Source organism: Homarus americanus, unplaced genomic scaffold, assembly GCF_018991925.1.
Source record: "Homarus americanus isolate GMGI-L3 unplaced genomic scaffold, GMGI_Hamer_2.0 scaffold55640, whole genome shotgun sequence".
NCBI lineage: Eukaryota > Metazoa > Arthropoda > Malacostraca > Decapoda > Nephropidae > Homarus > Homarus americanus.
This window is the reverse complement of record NW_024713650.1, coordinates 1,780,391-1,798,004: the sequence shown is the minus strand read 5'-3', so window position 1 is coordinate 1,798,004 and position 17,614 is coordinate 1,780,391. Positions and strand designations below refer to the sequence as shown.

Below are 17,614 nucleotides of genomic sequence, written 5' to 3'. Positions count from 1 at the left end.
CTGGTCCTTAACCGAAAACATCTGTAATAACTTCTGCACTCCTTCTTTTCCTCCTCTCTTCCGACCTGATAACTCTATAGCCAACTCTCCCCCTGACAAAGCCAACCTCTTTGGCACCTTATTCTCCTCTAACTCCACCTTAGACGATTCCCACTCTATCCCTCCTGCTCCTCCTACTGAACCTATGCACTTTCATATGTACTCTCCACTCGTAGGGTTGCTGGTGTGTTATCCAGGTTGGATGTGAGAAAGGCGCATGGACCGGACGGAATACCTCCTCGTGTTCTGAGGGAGTGTGCTGAAGTTCTGGCCCCTGTGCTTTCTCCCTTTGCCTCAAAACCCAAACTTTTCCTTCTTCTTGGAAGCATGCCTCGGTTCAGCTCATCCCGAAGAAGGGTGACCATTCCAATCCCTCTAACTATCGCCCCATTGCCCTAACTTCATCCCTCTCCAAGATTTTTGAAATTCTCATAAACTCCCATTTTCTCCGTCACCTTGAACGCCTTTCTCTTTTGTCGGATCATCAGTATGACTTTCGCCAGGCGAGATCTACTAGTGATCAGCTCTCCTACTGCACCCATCTTCGGTCATCCTCTCTTAGGGATTATGGGGAAACTTTCATCGTGGCCCTCGACATCTCCAAAGCATTTTCAGGGTATGGCACAAGTTTTTGCATTCAAAATTTCCCTCTTATGGTTTCTCTCCTCCACTTTGTTCTCTAATCTCTAACTTCCTTGAGAACTGATCCATGGCAGTTGTCCTCGAGGGATCGATCTCTCCGTCTTTCTCTACCAATAGTGGTGTCCCACGGGGCTCTGTTCTTTCACCTACTCTCTTCCTTCTTTTTATCAATGATTTACTTCACACTACAACTAATTCTATCATTCTTACGCTGATGATTCTACTCTTCACTCTTCACATTTTCCCCTTCCCCCTAATTCTCAAACTAGATCTGTTTCTAAAGCTGATATCATTTCATCTATAAATGAGGATCTGTGCAGCATCTCCGAATGGGGAGATAGAAATTTGGGCAAATTCAATAGTAATAAAACTCACTATTTACCAATTACACTTTCCAAATTAGATGATCTCCCACCAATCACTTTTCAGAAGATAATCATTCTGCCAAATTCTAAAATAGAGAGGCTAGGCCTCACCATTTCCTCTAATATGTCATGGAAGAGACATCCACAACATTGCTAAAGCTGCCTCCCGGAAGCTGGGAATGTTGTACAGATGCCGTAGTTACTTCATTCACTCTTGAGTAGTTGCTTCAAGTATATAAGGGATTCATTCGTCCTAATTTGGAGTACTGCATGCTCTCATATCTGGGGTGGCTCTTCTTCTGCCCGCGGTGCCCACTTTTTCCCTGTGGATGTCGGTCACGCTAGAATAACCTGTTATAGTACACCCTCTTTCCTCCTGTGGAATGCTTTGCCTTCTTCTGTGTTTCCATACTCATACAATCTGTCTCACTTAAAAAAGCTGGTTTTCGGCATCTTCGTGGTGTAGATTATTATAATCTTTTTCTTTTCTATTTTTAATTTCTTTTTACTTTTATTTTTTCTCCTCCCAGGCCCCGTTGTGGGTTGACCTGTGCTCGGGTGGGCTATTCCCGGTAAAAATAAAATAGGTTGGTGTTAGGAGAGGTTAAGGTGGTTAATTTTTAGGAGAAATAAAATGGGGTGGAGATTCTTTAGGTCATCTAATATACTGCACTGCACCTGAAGCGAGATAATGCTCAGGAACACTTGAAATAGCCACAGGTATTTAATTTCCCCTCATATTTGTGGTAGTCACATTATAATCAAAGGCTTTATAATATCGACTACGTTAGTTTGTACATAATGTCCGTCACGTGTTTTAATTTTAGGGAATTTATAACATGACAAAATTTAAATGCACAATTCACCACACAAGACGAAACCTGAAAATTTGTCCAAAAAAAATTTCACTATATTCTTGAATTATATCAGATTTTTTTTAAGAGAATTTGTTTATAGAGATAAGTGTGGAAGAGATGCCAAATGTAACCACTTGGTCAATTGCACAAATATCCCTGAGAGAATACAGTTATAATATCCCCGATTTAGGTATTTTATTCCCCCATAAAATATTATATTAATCTGTATATGATTCATCATTTTATATAATCTACATCATATATCAACTCTTCTTTTTATGTTTCCATTTATATATTTGACCCTTTCATTGATAAGGAAATACTGATAATATATTTTCGTTTAAATCAGTCAAAATTTCTGAATTTTGTAAACAAATTAAATAAAAAAACAAATTAAAGTCATATACTGTATATAGAAATGGACTTGTTAAATTTTTATATATATTGTAATTCGGATATAATTGGAAATTTGGAACATGACAATGGCAAGATGGAGTCATGGCGGGAATATCAGTACCTCACTTTACCTCGGTTTTCAAGAATCTGGGCTATTCAATATGTATGTGGATAACGCAAGTATACATTTTAGCAGGTATGTAGACAACGCAGGTATACAGTGTACATTAAACCGTGCAGGTGTACAAACAAAAGTAAACCGTTGGGTAATTTGAGCATGGAGACAGACAAAGCCACCAGCTGCTTCCTGTCCATTTTGTCCAAGGCTGAGTTATAGGGAACGGATATGACATCTAACCTAACCTAACTTAACCTAAACTTAACTAACCTAACCTAACTTAACCTAAACTTAACTAACCTAACCTAACCTAACTTAACCTAAACTTAACTAACCTAACCTAACTTAACCTAAACCTAACTAACCTAACCCTACCCATTGGCTATTCACCCGTTACTGTGTATGTTAAATACTTTTTAACGATGTATTTTCACAATAACTTAGGTTATTCATGTATAGTGTATAATGTATTGTGTATTATTATGTATAGGATTTAAAGACAATATACTTTTGTTGTTAGTGTTTTTTGACGTATTAATAACATCACCATATAGCCAGAAATTACACTACAAGTATTTATTATCGTTATTTACAGTTATACACCTGTTGGTTGGTATATACAGTATGTCAGGTTGAATATACACGCAGATTTAGATATACACATCCGGCGGGTTATTCATCTTGTACAATCACGTTCAGTTTATGTTTTCGGAAAGGTTATTGGCTGCTTGGTCGAGGTTTATCCCTTAGTGATAGTAGTTGTATCCTGCCGAGCTTTTTATCTAAGGAAGTGAGGGAGTGATGTTTGTGTGGGGGTGTGGGGGGAGGTTTTTGTGGGTGTGGGGAGGTGTGGGTGTGAGGGTTTGTGTGGGGTGGGTGAGGTGTTTGTGTGTGGGTGGGGGTGTGTGGTGGGGGGATGGAGGTGTTTGTGTGGGTGTGAGAGGGGAGGTGTGTGTGTGGGCGTGAGAGGGGAGGTGTTTGTGTGGGTGTGAGAGGGGAGGTGTTTGTGTCCCGAACCGTTTCTTCAAAGATATAATATTTTCCAGAGTTTTACACAATCATATGATAGAACCAACAGCTACAGTCAGAAAACAGTTAAGCAGGTATTATTATTAGTTTTTTTTGAACAAGATGATACAAATTACAAGCAGAAATTATGTAATATTACAGTCGATACAGTGACCCATGTATTACAGTATTGTATAATTATTCCCCGTTTTTTCCATTTTGTATAGAGCCACTAAGGGGAAGGAGAGGTGGCATACATAACTAGCGTATAGATTGTTACAGTAAAGGGCTAAGACAACCAATAGGGAGGGAGAGAAGTGGCGGGAAATTATGTAAACAAGTGGAAATACCCGGCCATACTTGTTCCCACTGTCGCCTCACGTACAGTACACAGTAGACAAAGTGCATGTTAAACGCCCTAGCCCTCAATGTCCGTCCTACTCACCCTCTGTGTGTGCGTCATCAGGCCCACTCAGGACAAGCACGTAGGCTACAATAATGAAGCCTGATAAACGTATATGGTATATTTGTGTACTTACTTTTATGCATAATAATTAAACTCGCGTGTTTTTTTTCTTCAAAGGAGAATGAAAAGCCAAGTTAAATTTGTTGTGGGATTTTAAAACTGATAAAATTGTACAGCGTTTAGTTACATTTTGACTGATATTTCCTCTCTTTCTGCCTCATAATCTTAATCCATTTTCCTATCCAAACAAATTCTTTTTGTTTTATTATTATTAATTATCAAGATGTATTTCTCACCATTATAAATTATCTCCCACAACACATTCGTTCATTACCTGTTGTTATTATAAATCATATTATTTCACCCCTGAGTACAAACGACAGCCAGCCATTACTGTATCTTGCACTCGTTCTAGTACTTGCCTATTCTCCTAACACAATGCCTAGCGCCTAAAATGGAGTCGGAATTACACTGAGACTCTACCTTAATTAGAGGTTCAGTTAACACGAGTCAGGAGGCTTGAGTAATGTGGACAACCTGTACTAATTTGTATCAGTCTGCCCTTGGCCTTTATACAACTGAGATAATCACCCAGTGCTTCGTTATTTACTTATTCTAAATTGTCCTCTCTCACTTCTTTATCTCCTTCATCTCACTTCTCTTCATTATCTCTCTTTTCTTATTTATCATATCTCTTCTTTATCTATTTTCTTTATTTCTTCTCTTCTTTTCTGTATGTCTCTTCTCTATCTCTTTATCTCTTTTTTTATTTATCTCTCTTCTTTATATTTCTTCCTTATCTCATCTCTCTTTACCCCATCTCTTCTTTATCTCCTCTCTTTTTTATCTCTTCTTTATCATCACTTCTTGCCCTTTTTCCCTTTCTTTTGCTTCTTGCCCCCAGGTGCCCACTGATACCCTCTCCAGAATAGCAGCTCTTGGACGCTGTGGCATATGTAAAGGGCATTCTTCATGGCGGTCTCCCCCAGTATGTCAACATGGACTCGACCTGTTAGTTGGCGGAAAAAAAATCAACATTTATTTCCAAAGTCGACGATAAAAATAACACCTTTTGTGTTAACTTAAAAACAACAATTATTTCCAAAGTTGACGGTAAAAACAACAATTATTTCCAAAGTTGACGGTAAAAACAACAATTATTTCCAAAGTTGACGATAAAACAATTATTTCCAAAGTTGACGGTAAAAACAACAATTATTTCCAAAGTTGACGGTAAAAACAACAATTATTTCCAAAGTTGACGATAAAAAACAATTATTTCCAAAGTTGACGGTAAAAACAACAATTATTTCCAAAGTTGACGGTAAAAACAACAATTATTTCCAAAGTTGACGATAAAAAAATTTATTCCCAAACTTGTCAAGAAAAACAATTAATTATTTCCAATCATAATTAATTTAATTTGATAATTATTTAAAGGGACTATTAATCATGATCCACTTCTCAGCTGATTAGTTAAATTTATGATTAGTTTAATTATTCAAAGGGTTGATTATATAATTAGATACTTCATTAGATAGTATTATTATCACTATTGTACTAAGACTTACGAGGGCGATCAGTAGCCAAGAGGAACAAAGTAGTGAGGTAGAGAAAGGTGGAGAAAGGTGGAGAAAATGAGAAAAGAGTAGAGAAAGCTAAAGGTAGAGAAAGATAAAGGTAGAGAAAGATAAAGATAGAGAAAAAGGTAGAAATTATAAGATAAACATAAAGATAAGACAGACCAAAACAAACACCATAAACTCGCCTCCTGCAGAGTCCTTAGAGGATTTTTTCTTGGATTTCTTCTTAGGTTTGTCGCCCTTCTTGTCCGACCCCTTAACCACTGCCTTACCCCCGTCTCCCCGCGGCATACTAAAACAGACAGACAGACATACTGTTTATCCCTGGTTTAGGTTAGGTCAGGTCAGGTTAGGTCAGGTCAGGTCACGTTAGGTTAGGTTAGGTTAGTACTGCATAGGATGAATATAAAGTGATTTTGTCATTGAATTTAATGCTGATTTATTATTTGGTAACGTGTAAAGCTGAAACGTAGTGTATAAATAATTGAGTGTGTGTGTGTGTGTGTGTGTGTGTGTGTGTGTGTGTGTCAAGTAGCCATACCAGACATAACTATTACCTCACCTTTTACAAGAGACTGATAGTGGTAGTGGTGGTAGTTGTGGTAGTAGTTGTAACGGTAATATGAGGCGGGCAAACCATTGATTCAGCCCGTATACTGGAGACTGTATACTTAATGGCGTCACCTTCCCCGCACCCTAACCCCCCCCCCTCCTCTGTTTGTCCGCCATATTGCCCGTTGTCATGGTGATCCAGTCAACACAAAACACAGCCCTGGACGCGGTAACTTTCTCCTGATGTTAAAATGTCCGCTACTGTTAATTTGTTAAATCACTAAATTACTAATGTTTTATTGGTTTGCCTTAGGATTAGACACCTCTTACCTATTTTACCTGAAAATTAAACTAACCTAACCTAACCTAACCACCCTAACGTTAACCTAACCTAATTTAATCTTGTTTATTTCACCGTAAGATTAACCACCCCAACGTTAACCTAACCAATCCAAATGTAACTTAATCTTACACAATGTAACCCAATCTTACAGAATCTAATCTAACCTAACTTAACCTAATCTTAGGAGTTATTGAGAAGCACCGTACATTAAACCATCTTTATTTATGTGTAAACAACAACAACAACAACAACAACAACAACAACAACAACAACAACAATAACAATAATAATAATAATAATAATAATAATAATAATAATAATAATAATAATAATAATAATCAGTACCAAGCGTTGTACCACTGTATTGGGAGAACAAGAGCAATAACAAATAGATTTATCCCATCGTCCATGATTGTGATTACACTGATAAGCGAGGAGGAGTGGGAGTGTTTATGTTGATAAGTGCCCCCCCCACTCCACACCTCTCACCTACTCACACCCCAACCCACACCTCTCACCTACTCACACCCCACTCCACACCTCTCGCCTACTCACACCCCACTCCACACCTCTCACCTACTCACACCCCACTCCACACCTCTCACCTACTCACACCCCACTCCACACCTCTCACCTACTCCACACCCACCCACACCTCTCACCCTACTCACTCCACTCCAACACCTCACCCTACACCCACTCAACACCTCCTACCTACTCACACCCCACTCAACACCTCTCACCTCTCCCACCCCTCCCACCTCTCACCTACTCACACCCCTCCCACCTCTCCCACCTACTCACCTCCTCAACACCTCTCACCTACTCACACCCCCTCAACACCTCTCACCTCTCCTCCCACTCAACACCTCTCTCTCCCCACCCCCTCAACACCTCTCACCTCCTCCACACACCACACCTCCTCACCCTACTCACACTCCCTCCCACTCTCACCCCTACTCCCCCCCTCCAGCCTCTCCACTACTCACACCCCACCCACCTCTCACCTACTCTGCCACCCCACTCAACACTCTCACCTACTCACCCCACCCCACACCTCTCACCTACTCACACCCCACTCAACACCTCTCACCTACTCACCCCACCCCACACCTCTCACCTACTCACACCCCACTCAACACCTCTCACCTACTCACACTCCACACCTCTCACCTACTCACACTCCACACCTCTCACCTACTCACACTCCACACCTCTCACCTACCCCTACTCGTTGTCAATTTAAGTCACGCTAAGTCAATTTTCTGCCTTAACATTGATTTCATTATAGAGTAAAGTTGATTTCTTTTGTTTTTTGTGTATTTGTGGGTAAAGTGTAGTACAGTAAATGGGAGAGGTGGGGGGGGGGGCTGTAGTGTGGGGTGTGTCGATAATGGCATATATTACAGACAGACAGACACGCGGGAGTGGGTGTTGCGCATGTCTCTTGTCTACACTTGTCTCGCCTCGGTCACTCATACCACACCGCCTAAAACACTCACTCGTCCACACCCAACTGACCCAACTTAATAACGTGATATTGAGTGAGTTGGGATGTGAAAAATATGTATTGGTTGGATAAATGGCGATTTTTTTTTCCCGTAAATTATTTCTCAAGTTGAATATTATCGTTTATCTGTAGACAAGTGACGGTGAACTAACGTGATGGAGATGTGTGTGGGTGTGTTGACTTTCATGTCTTAGTAGCCTCGGTGCAACAGTTGTGTCCGGCCGTTGCTTAACTCCTATCAACGGCTATATACACACATCTTTCCAAACAACCGAATCATCTTACTCTCACAAACTACATCATCAACTTCCTGTGTAAACTTGTACTGGACGGGAGACAAACAAACGACCCCCGGAACTACGTCAGAATTGGACCCCAGCGGCGTTCAACATGTTGTGATAACCCGAAGGAATGTTGATATGAGTCTCAAGAATATTGAACTAACAACAGTGGCCTCGAGTTATGTCTGAAGGAGGCGTCGTGTGTGTGTGTGTGTGATACTCTAGTGGATCAAGGGGCCGAGTGTTCTTCACCCTGAGGACTATAGCACTCGTTGGGGTAGAGGATGTGTCTCACCAGCTGATTGTTGTCGTGTTGGTCACTTACAGTAATATAGAGTTGTGTACAAGCACCATCGATTACCTTCCACCTGTACCTCTGCCTTCACCCCCCTCCTCCTCCCCCCCCACACACACCCTGTTCACACCTTTCCTTTCCCCCTCACCCTTATTACACCTCCCCTCCCTTATCTCCCCTCACCTTAAACGTTCCCCCTCCCTCCTCACACTCTGCTCAAACTTTTCCTCCCTCTGCCCACACTTCCTTCTCTCTGCCTACACTTCAACACCCTGCCCACACCCCCACCACACCTAACACCCCAACACCTCCTCAACATTGATCAAACGTCACGCCTCCGCTACACCAACACCAGCTAGCGTCGTCTACTTCACACACACGCACACACACACACACTGTACATTCTTGACGTGTGGAGCCTTATAGTTTGTTAAGGCCCCACTGTACCTCTCTCCCTTCTCCCTTCCTTCCTCATCCCCCTTTCTGCTTTACTCCCTCCCGCCTTTCTTTCCTCTCCCTCCTTTCTTATCTCACTCCCTCATGTATCAACTTCGTCCCTCCCTCAAACATTAACCCCCTCCCTCCCTCCTCCTAGCCATGGGCGGTGTGGGCGGTGGTATGGGGGTGGGTGAGGGAAGGTCGCCCACGTTGCTGCTGTTGTTTGTTATGGTGATCGTCCATGACTCTACCGCCTACCCGCAGCATCCTCGACAGTGTCTGGTATGTGTGTGTGTGTGTGTGTGTGTGTGTGTGGTAAACAGTAGTTCATTGTGTGCGTGTGTATGTACGTGTATCCAATCACAATATACAGCAGCTTATTACTCTGAGATAATAGCAAGACTCTGCATTATCATCAAGTCACTGCCTCACACTCCTCAAAACACATCATTCAGTTCGTTCATCTCGCCTTCAGCTCAAGAGGATGTTATTGTCTTGAAGGAAACTGACATATAACGTTACCACTGTCGGCTGAGTTAACGAGTGCAATAGCAACTCGATTCTGATTAATGTTTGTTGGTTTTTATTCCTCTCTTCACGAGCAAGTTTTGTTGAGGGTATAGTGTTTATGGTGTCTGTCTGTGTGTGTTTGTCTGTTATCCCCTGACCGTGTTTAGTTGTGAGGAGTATAATCTTGATGGTGTGTGTGTGTCTGTCTGTCTGTTATTCCCTTCCAGATGGCTTTTACAATCACCTAATACGTCTTTCCTTGCCCTCAGACACAGAAAAATTGCAACCATGGGGAGTATTGTGAAGACCAGGAGAAGGAGTGTCGCTGTAAGAAGAACTACGTCAGGGAGCCCGCCGGAGGGTGTCTGGCGGTGAGGAGGGAGAATGAGCCTTGCATCTTGGACAAGCAGTGTTCTTCTGTCGACCATCGCTTGTTGTGTCATGATGGCAGGTGTGTGTGTGTGTCTCACTCATTTCACTTACCATCACTCTTTACATATCTTCACGTTATACAAGGCCAGGATGTTGTTTACTAAATTACTTTAGATATTTGAACGTTTGCAGTTGCCAAGTTTTAGAAGAGAGAGGCAGGGGCGATTTATTATATATTTATAAGCAACTCAAAGGGTCGCCACACTTGAAGTCAAAGCCTTAAGTTTAAAGAAGCCACAAGTACAGAAATTGTCTAAACAAGCATCGTTGTTATAAGAGTTGTGAACTCTTTTAATAACCTTCTAGAGAGTGTTGTGATGGTGCCAGGCTTGACCAACACTGTTACAAGTTCAGGTATATGGAGCCTCTATATGACCAGTACAGTACCTGCCAGTAACAAAGAAGACTGTCCCACCTTCCACTGTAGTAACTTGACAAGTGGTGAAGAGGATGGTAAAATAATGTGATCAAGTGACAAGTTCGGTAGCAGTAAAACTTGATAAGAGGGAGATGTGGTCAGAAGAGGTGAGCGCTGCTTATTGGGTGTGGTAGTTGAGTCACTGGAGGCCTGGCCACTGCTGTGAGGACCTGATACACGTGAACATAGTAATGAAGGTCACAATAAAGTAACAGAGAACAGACCGACCGCTTTAATAGCTTGTAAGCTGATAAATGATGAAATGATAAATTAAGCAAAGTGTGTTGTCCCGGGAAGACTCGAAAGACGCAAATCTTAGGTTAGAAAATGAAAAAAATATGTGGGCGGTAATGAACGGTGGACTAATACTGACCATCTTCCAGGTGTCTCAACCACACCAGACCCTCGCCTCCACCCTTCTTCACTTCTTTCAACAAGACCACGCTGGAACCCACCAGGGTGCTCGCCCCCTCCACCAACGTGATCACTCCCGCCATCGTCTGCCTCTTCATCTTCGCCTCCTTCACCATCCTCATCTTCACCATGGGTTACCACTTCCGTAATAGGAGTCGAAGGCTGGCAGCGCCACCTAACACGGGCAGGGTGAACTTCCCGTCCCCAGCACCCAGCCCCCGCCGTAACTCTGTGAGCACCCAGGGCAGTTTGCCCATCTTGAGCCACGATGATGCCCCTCCTTCCTACAACTCATTACGACCGCCCTCCTATGAGCAGGCAACGCAGCAGGTGACACAGCAGGCAACACAGGAAGCCAGCACCTCCACCACCCCAGACGAACCTCTGAACTTCAGGCACACAGACAGCAATGCCGCCAGCATGGAAAGGATGCCCTTCACCCTCACTTCCCCTGATGGGTCATCAGGAGTCAGTTATGGGTCTGGCCTCACCAGGACCTCCCTGCTTTCCTCCTCCTCTGCTGACCTCACAGCCTCCACCACCTTGTACCAGGACTCCAGCGACTCCCCGCACCACCAGCGCTACTAGCACACCACCTTGGTCACAAACTATGAGGAGACGACGGGAAGGAAGAGGTTTATTGAAGGATGGGACAGGGGGAAGGGAAGAAGAGATGGGAGCATAAATCTCCACCTGTCTCCATCATGTCATAAAATACCTACAATAAACCACAAGCTTGAAGAAGTACAAGAGCCATTTATCACAATTGGTCTTGGTCAAGCTGTCCCAAGAGCCACACGTTATGAGTAAAGCTGACAGCATTTTTACCGTCATCTTTGTCAAATTCTTATATCAACTGATAAAATATAACTTATGAGGATCCCAAGATAAAGAGGATTACACACAACAGGTTATTACTGTACTATGGATCTTGGCCGTGTACAGTAAGTCATAACTTATCCCACCATGACATATCTAAAGGCCCTAATCTATATCATCATCTTAGTCCTGCAGCTGATGGGGTGTTTGTGTGCAAAAAAAGTAACCTAAATTTTGCTCTGGATTATGAAAATATACATGTTGAAGGTCGGAAAATTTCGGTGAACATGCAGTAGTCACACTGTGGAAAATGTGTGTGTACCTGCAGGGTGCGTACAGTTCACTCGCACAGCTCTAACTTCTTTGCATTTCATCCAAAAACCCATCAGCTGCAGGACTATCACCAATCCTGTCTCATCCCAATCGAAATTTTTCTACCCTGACTTATGCTGCCCAATACTAGCCTAATCTGAGCTAACCTAAACCACCCTGCCAGTCCATTATTTACCTCATAGTGTATCGTCAAGTCTGTCATAAACTTGTTGTGTTGAGCGACCTCAGTTAAAGTACAGTACAGTTACCACTCAAGGGTGGGCAAGTCTTACAGCAGCATTATTTGTGTGGGTAAACAAATCAATATTACATGAGTATTGTATAATGAAGAACAGTGTATAATGAAGCACACTATAATAGAAAAGTGTATTAGAGAGAGCAGCATAACAGTGAACAGTGTACTTTATAACAAAAACTATAACTCAGAACAGACTGATCACCTGAACCTCTAGTCAGGCTAGTAACTGGTGGGAACTAATAAGTTAAGTTACTCCAGTAAGCTACTAACACACACACTGGTGCAGGTTGTGGATGAGTGGGGGCCACAGTACAGTACTAACAGTTTAATGCTATGTTTTGTACATCAGTTGAGGAAGTACTCAGTAAACTCAAGGATGTAAAAAGTACATTTGTAGGGCACATATTACTGTACAGTCAAGTACAGTAGATCATTCAGTAATCACAAGGTTGTATAAAGTACATTTATAGGGCAGTGTACAACAAGGTCATACTATTATTCATTAACCTTAGTCTTTTTTCCCCAACAGCTTACTAAGGGACTGTTTTTAACATCTGATCTTGATACCCTGTTTGACCCTGACACATTTCCCTTTAGGGCCCCAAACTTTCTATTATCACAAGGTACATTTGTACGAATTTTCAGGTTTTTGTCCACAGTTGTGACAAGTCGTCAATTTTGACAGATTTTCCCCCGACTATTAGGTCAACCTTACAGTAACCAATGGTGTTCTTCCTTAACACACCTAGTGCTGTGTGTAATTAGGATGGCCTTAAAGCATCGTTAACAGTGTTGATTTTCCCCCAATTACATACACTCACTCAGGCTGCGATGTAGATAAGGCGGGTAAAATGCCCTATAAAGTCCACTGAGACTGCACAATAACTACAGTACAGGCCTTCTCTCAGTTTCAGCTATAAGGAAAACTAACCCAGGACCATTTGGGTATTTAGACCAGTGTGATAAAACTTAATGATAACTTGGGAGACAAGGTACAGTACAGGAAGCCCCCAGAGTAAAACAAGACCCTGTGTTGTGTCCCAGTGGATGTTTGTGTATATTTTGTACTGTGTTGTGGCTTCATATATATCAGCATCTTTATGAGTTCTTTCAGCATGTATAAACTTAAATCACCAACAGTGTCGACCATTTTTATACTGTATATCTAATCTCATAAGGCACTGCTTGATGTATGAATGTTGAGTGGCTAAAGTTTCACCCGAGCATCACATGTATTTATATCTATTTAATTTTTGGTGTTATGGTGTAATTATCATCGTCATTAGTGTCTATATAGATTTTTATTTGTTAACTTTTTTTTAAGGTTTTGTGTGTTGTGTGATTACTGAACTCCTCCTTGCTGGGAGAATTTGCCATACGATAGATTTAATGGCGGTCACAGGAATGGCGGATTATTATACAGGGCGTCTTTTTATGATCCGACCCATTTTGAAGTACTGTACTGTACCTGTAAAATAAAACTAGTCTTGTATCTATAATATTTTGAGGTTAAGTTTTAAAATGGGTCAGATGATTTATGGACAGTGTGTATAATTTTGTGGATCACCTGAAGATTAACCACCCTAGCGATACTTGGGTGGGTTAGGGTTGTTAAGTTTTAGTTGTCCATACGGTAGGATAATGATCAAGTGCCTGATAGTATATAGAAGGGAAGAAGTACAAAGATGGCAGTATTTATTATTACCTACAGTTGCACTGACATTTAAAAATAAAGTTAGAAAGTAATGCAGAGGTTTATTATTGACCCAGTCTTACGTTAATGATGTGTGTGTGTGGTGGCTGGTGCGGGTATATACATGGTGCCTTGATGAAGAAAACAACACAGTAGAACACATCTCTTATAGCAGTGAGTGTATGTGTTTCTGCGTGTTGGTTGTTTATATTATGCATGTGTGTGTGTGTGTGTGTACATCAGCCACATTTACTACATGGTCATCTATTATGCCCTTTCAAGTCTTTCCTTACCATAATACAGGGAGGTGACTATTATTAAGAACACACAGTCTCTCTGGCACTGTGCTCCATACATCACCAATGTCATGATGAATGTTGATTACTTACAGGTGTAACTGTCCCCATGGGATGAGGCGGTCAGACGGCACCTGTGTGGTATCTGTAACTGTTGCCCCGCCCACCATGCCCACACACCAGGGGTCAGGCAGGATCGGCCATGCCCCCACCAGCAGGAGGAAACCCAAGACAGCCCAAGGGATGGACGGAGGGATGAGTGGCAGTGTAATATTTCCCGTCATCATCTGCATCATAATCTTCCTCACCTTCTGCGTCCTCATGCTCATCATCGCCTACAGTTTCCGGGTCCACAACCGCCGTCTGGCAGCCAGGAGGAGTTACCACGTGGTGGCCTCCACTCCCCGCCGCTCCCCAGTGTGTGGCAGGAGAGATGTTCCTCCCTACTACACTTCCCTGCCACCCCCCTCCTATGACCAGGCCACCCTCAATGCCTCCGGTCCTCTTCATATCTCCAGTAGATACTCCAGCTGTACCGCCAGCATAGAGACCACACCGTACACCCTCTCCTCACCAGACATGTCCTCTAGTATTAGCTATGGTTCACTGCTCACCAGGTCCTTCCTCCTCACGCCCTCAGACCACGCACCATCCCTCACCGACTTGACTACAGGTGATGCACGCCGGGACAGAGGCGACACGACGCCTTCACCCCCCCACCGCTACTAACACAGCTCCTGAGGATTGGCTGGCTGGCTGTAAGTGTCTTAACATGTTGTGCTGAATGTATCAGTAACGTAAACAAAGATAAAAGACGATTTTAGGAAGGCTCACATTTATAAAATGCTAAGTGTTCAAGACCCATCTTTGATAACATTAAGAAATTAAAAAAAAAAAATACTCAATATAGTTAATCATTTAGCATAGAATCATTACAGTAGCGCTTCATATTACATACTGTACAGGGTCATCCAGAAAGAATGTCCTGATTTTAATGGATTTTTTTTTCTTCAAAGACCCTGAATACAGTGCTGTATACCTGATTATATTTAAGAGAGAAATTAACCACAACTGATCACTTGGTATTAGTAAAACTATATCACGGTTCTTAAAAGATTTGTTGGGTAAAAATTCCTCTTCACTGAAGATGTGAGATTGTGCGTAAGTCACCGAGTTAAAAAAATTACATAAAGATTCTACCCTAATTATTTGTTCACTAAACACCTGAGAATCTTTCCAAAGATTCTAATTCTTAAATTTATCTCCAAACAGATGTAAAGTGAATGTCTCGATGCATTATTGATGTTAGTTTTGAACATTATTTATGTGTTTTAACTTTATTCATCCAGTTAGGCACATTTTTACATCTTTAGTTCAGAGAAATATTCATCAAAGGAGCTCTAATGAATCTAGAAACTGCCTTACATAGGTATAATCCGTCCACACAAAACTTCCGTCCATTTGTGTCGTCAGTGAAGTACGTACAACAAAGAGATCACCTTAAGATTAGTCACCACTGTTTATTTCAATTCATGTGTATAAGAAAGATAGATTAGATGTTTAAGTGAATTTGTGAAGCTGTGTTTGTATAAGTTTATTGTGTTTGCCTGACCGTGTGTGTGTGTAGATGTTTATAGTACAGTACATCCAAGTAAAAACTTAATGTCATATTAACTTAACTGTGTTCATAAATATAGGCGTGCTGTAACATATATTAAAATTATTGTGTAGGTTGAAGTTGAGACGTTCATAGTTAACAAGAAAGAGTTTTAGGCCGGCAAACATACAGGTATAGGTGGGGGGGGGGGGCTTGGTCCCTCTAATATGACCTTTTCACACATATATATCATAGGTCACCTTTAACGTTCCTACAGTACTTGGTCATTACAATATACTGTACAGTATAAATGAGCAATGTTTTACAGCTTTGAGTTAGCTTCTATACTGATGTGATCTTAATGCAATAATATTTTCTCTTATCTCTTAACAAATAAAATAAGGATACACGACGAGTTAAAAACCGTGAATTTTCTAACCCTGTGGTGTGTGGCAACAGTCAAGAGCTACTGTACAACATATTGACTTTTCTATCACAAATGTACAAGTTATTATTGATGGATTATATTGTCAGGTTTCTTTTAATATTTTAGACAAAACAAATCAAAGCTGTGATGAAACTGATAAGGTGACGTTGTGTATTATTCTCGCTGAAAGAAGCAACAGACTCTTACCCGATTTTATTTACGTATTGTTGTATGTGTTGAACAAGTTAAGTAAAGGTGTTTGAGGGAAGAACAGTTATAAGCTTTAGTGAATGCTTTACTGTATGTCAAGTTTGATGCTGAAGGAGAATGGTTCAAACGTTGGGATAATGATTAATGTTAATGATGGTACAGCAGCTTAAAACTACTCTGGGGTACGTTCAGATGGTTCATCATAAGAGTATACAGTCTAGACCGATAATTTGATGGTTAGTCCTTATATATTTACTTTATACAGTATAGACAATAAGCATCTGATGGCTTTGTTGGCTACCCTATTTACCTTTGTTAGTATACCTGCATCTTCTATATACAATAAAAGTGGCATCCCCATAGTGAAGGTGTTAAGCAGGACCTTACTGGACTCGCTTTTATAATAATTTTCTTGTTTACAGAGGATGGACAAATCTATGGTTGGGTTTACTGGAAATTTGTCTGTAACGACCAGATATTAGCCCAGGTTAGTCTAGTAGATTGAAGACGAATTGAGTACAGTATCATATTAGGATCAGTGATGTAATTGAGTGACTCCAAGACCATTGACAATTGTAGCCCCAACAGACAGTTTCCAGGTGGTAAAACTTCAGGTGAACTCTTGAGGTTGGGCTAATCCTTCAGGTAAATCCATCAAAGCTAAAATCCCCAATGGTTTCAGGGTCAGACTCGAGTACAACACTAAGATTCATTCTATTTTCATATCGTAGTTTAGTACAATTAGTTACCAACCACATCAGTTTTAAGAGGGAGAGTCAAACATACAGTAATTAGTTTGTTATGAGTCACTTAACTTACCCATGCCACTGCTGTATTGATGCTAATATAGTGTAGTAACAATATATTTTCTACGTACAGTATAATTAAACTTTGAGTGATGTAAACAGTAAATACAATAGAAGACATGAAAAAAGATTATTAAAGTTCATCACACTAACATGCTTGGCAAGGTGGCATATTGTGTGTAAATTACTGCACTGATTCTTGGTTCACTGTGATAGTCCTTCTGGCTGTGTAACCTTCACCATCACTTCCGAGGGGTAATAGTCGCTGCTATGCTAATACAGTATAGGCGAAGATTAACTCCACTAGCACTGTATTATCAAAGCTTAACAGAGCATCATAATGAGTGTTGATAGAGGTAGTGAGATTAAATTAAAATAAGTATTGCAAGAGATGTTAAGTCTGCTTTATGCTCCAGAAACACTGCAACACACAGAAAGCTTAATAAAATGTTACCTTTATGCCGAGATACTTTAATTACCTACCAAAGAAAAAATACAAAGGACTTATATTAAAAATAAATCAATAAA

The 17,614-nt window shown here is 41.2% G+C and overlaps 2 protein-coding genes across 4 annotated transcripts; one reads left to right on the top strand and one right to left on the bottom strand.

The window, feature by feature from the left end:
* Positions 1-4,709: 4,709 nt before the first annotated feature.
* LOC121874338 lies at positions 4,710-8,969 on the bottom strand (the record flags this gene model as incomplete). The annotated part of the gene is made up of 5 exons (XM_042378465.1): positions 4,710-4,900; positions 5,660-5,766; positions 6,037-6,170; positions 6,715-6,728; positions 8,903-8,969. Coding segments are annotated over 5 exons (471 nt in total), but the record flags the coding sequence as incomplete, so codon positions are not given.
* On the top strand, positions 8,576-17,545 carry LOC121872996. 3 transcript variants are annotated; one of them, XM_042376237.1, is made up of 4 exons: positions 8,576-9,175; positions 9,673-9,854; positions 14,142-14,804; positions 16,703-17,545. In XM_042376237.1, the coding sequence occupies exons 1-3, from the start codon at positions 9,053-9,055 to the stop codon at positions 14,773-14,775; spliced, it is 939 nt and encodes a 312-aa protein (XP_042232171.1). In that variant the 5' UTR covers positions 8,576-9,052; the 3' UTR covers positions 14,776-14,804; positions 16,703-17,545. The 3 variants fall into 3 exon arrangements, with proteins under 3 accessions (XP_042232171.1, XP_042232162.1, XP_042232179.1); XM_042376228.1 differs by having other exon boundaries at positions 14,142-17,545; XM_042376245.1 differs by lacking the exons at positions 14,142-14,804; positions 16,703-17,545 and adding an exon at positions 10,637-13,803.
* Positions 17,546-17,614: the final 69 nt, after the last annotated feature.

Coding starts and splice junctions, on each gene's coding strand:
- LOC121872996 (XM_042376237.1), top strand. CDS start 9,053: ATGGGCGGTGTGGGCGGTGGTATGGGGGTGGGTGAGGGAAGGTCGCCC. Junction 9,176..9,672: donor AGCATCCTCGACAGTGTCTG/GTATGTGTGTGT, acceptor CCTTGCCCTCAG/ACACAGAAAAATTGCAACCA. Junction 9,855..14,141: donor TTGTTGTGTCATGATGGCAG/GTGTGTGTGTGT, acceptor GATTACTTACAG/GTGTAACTGTCCCCATGGGA.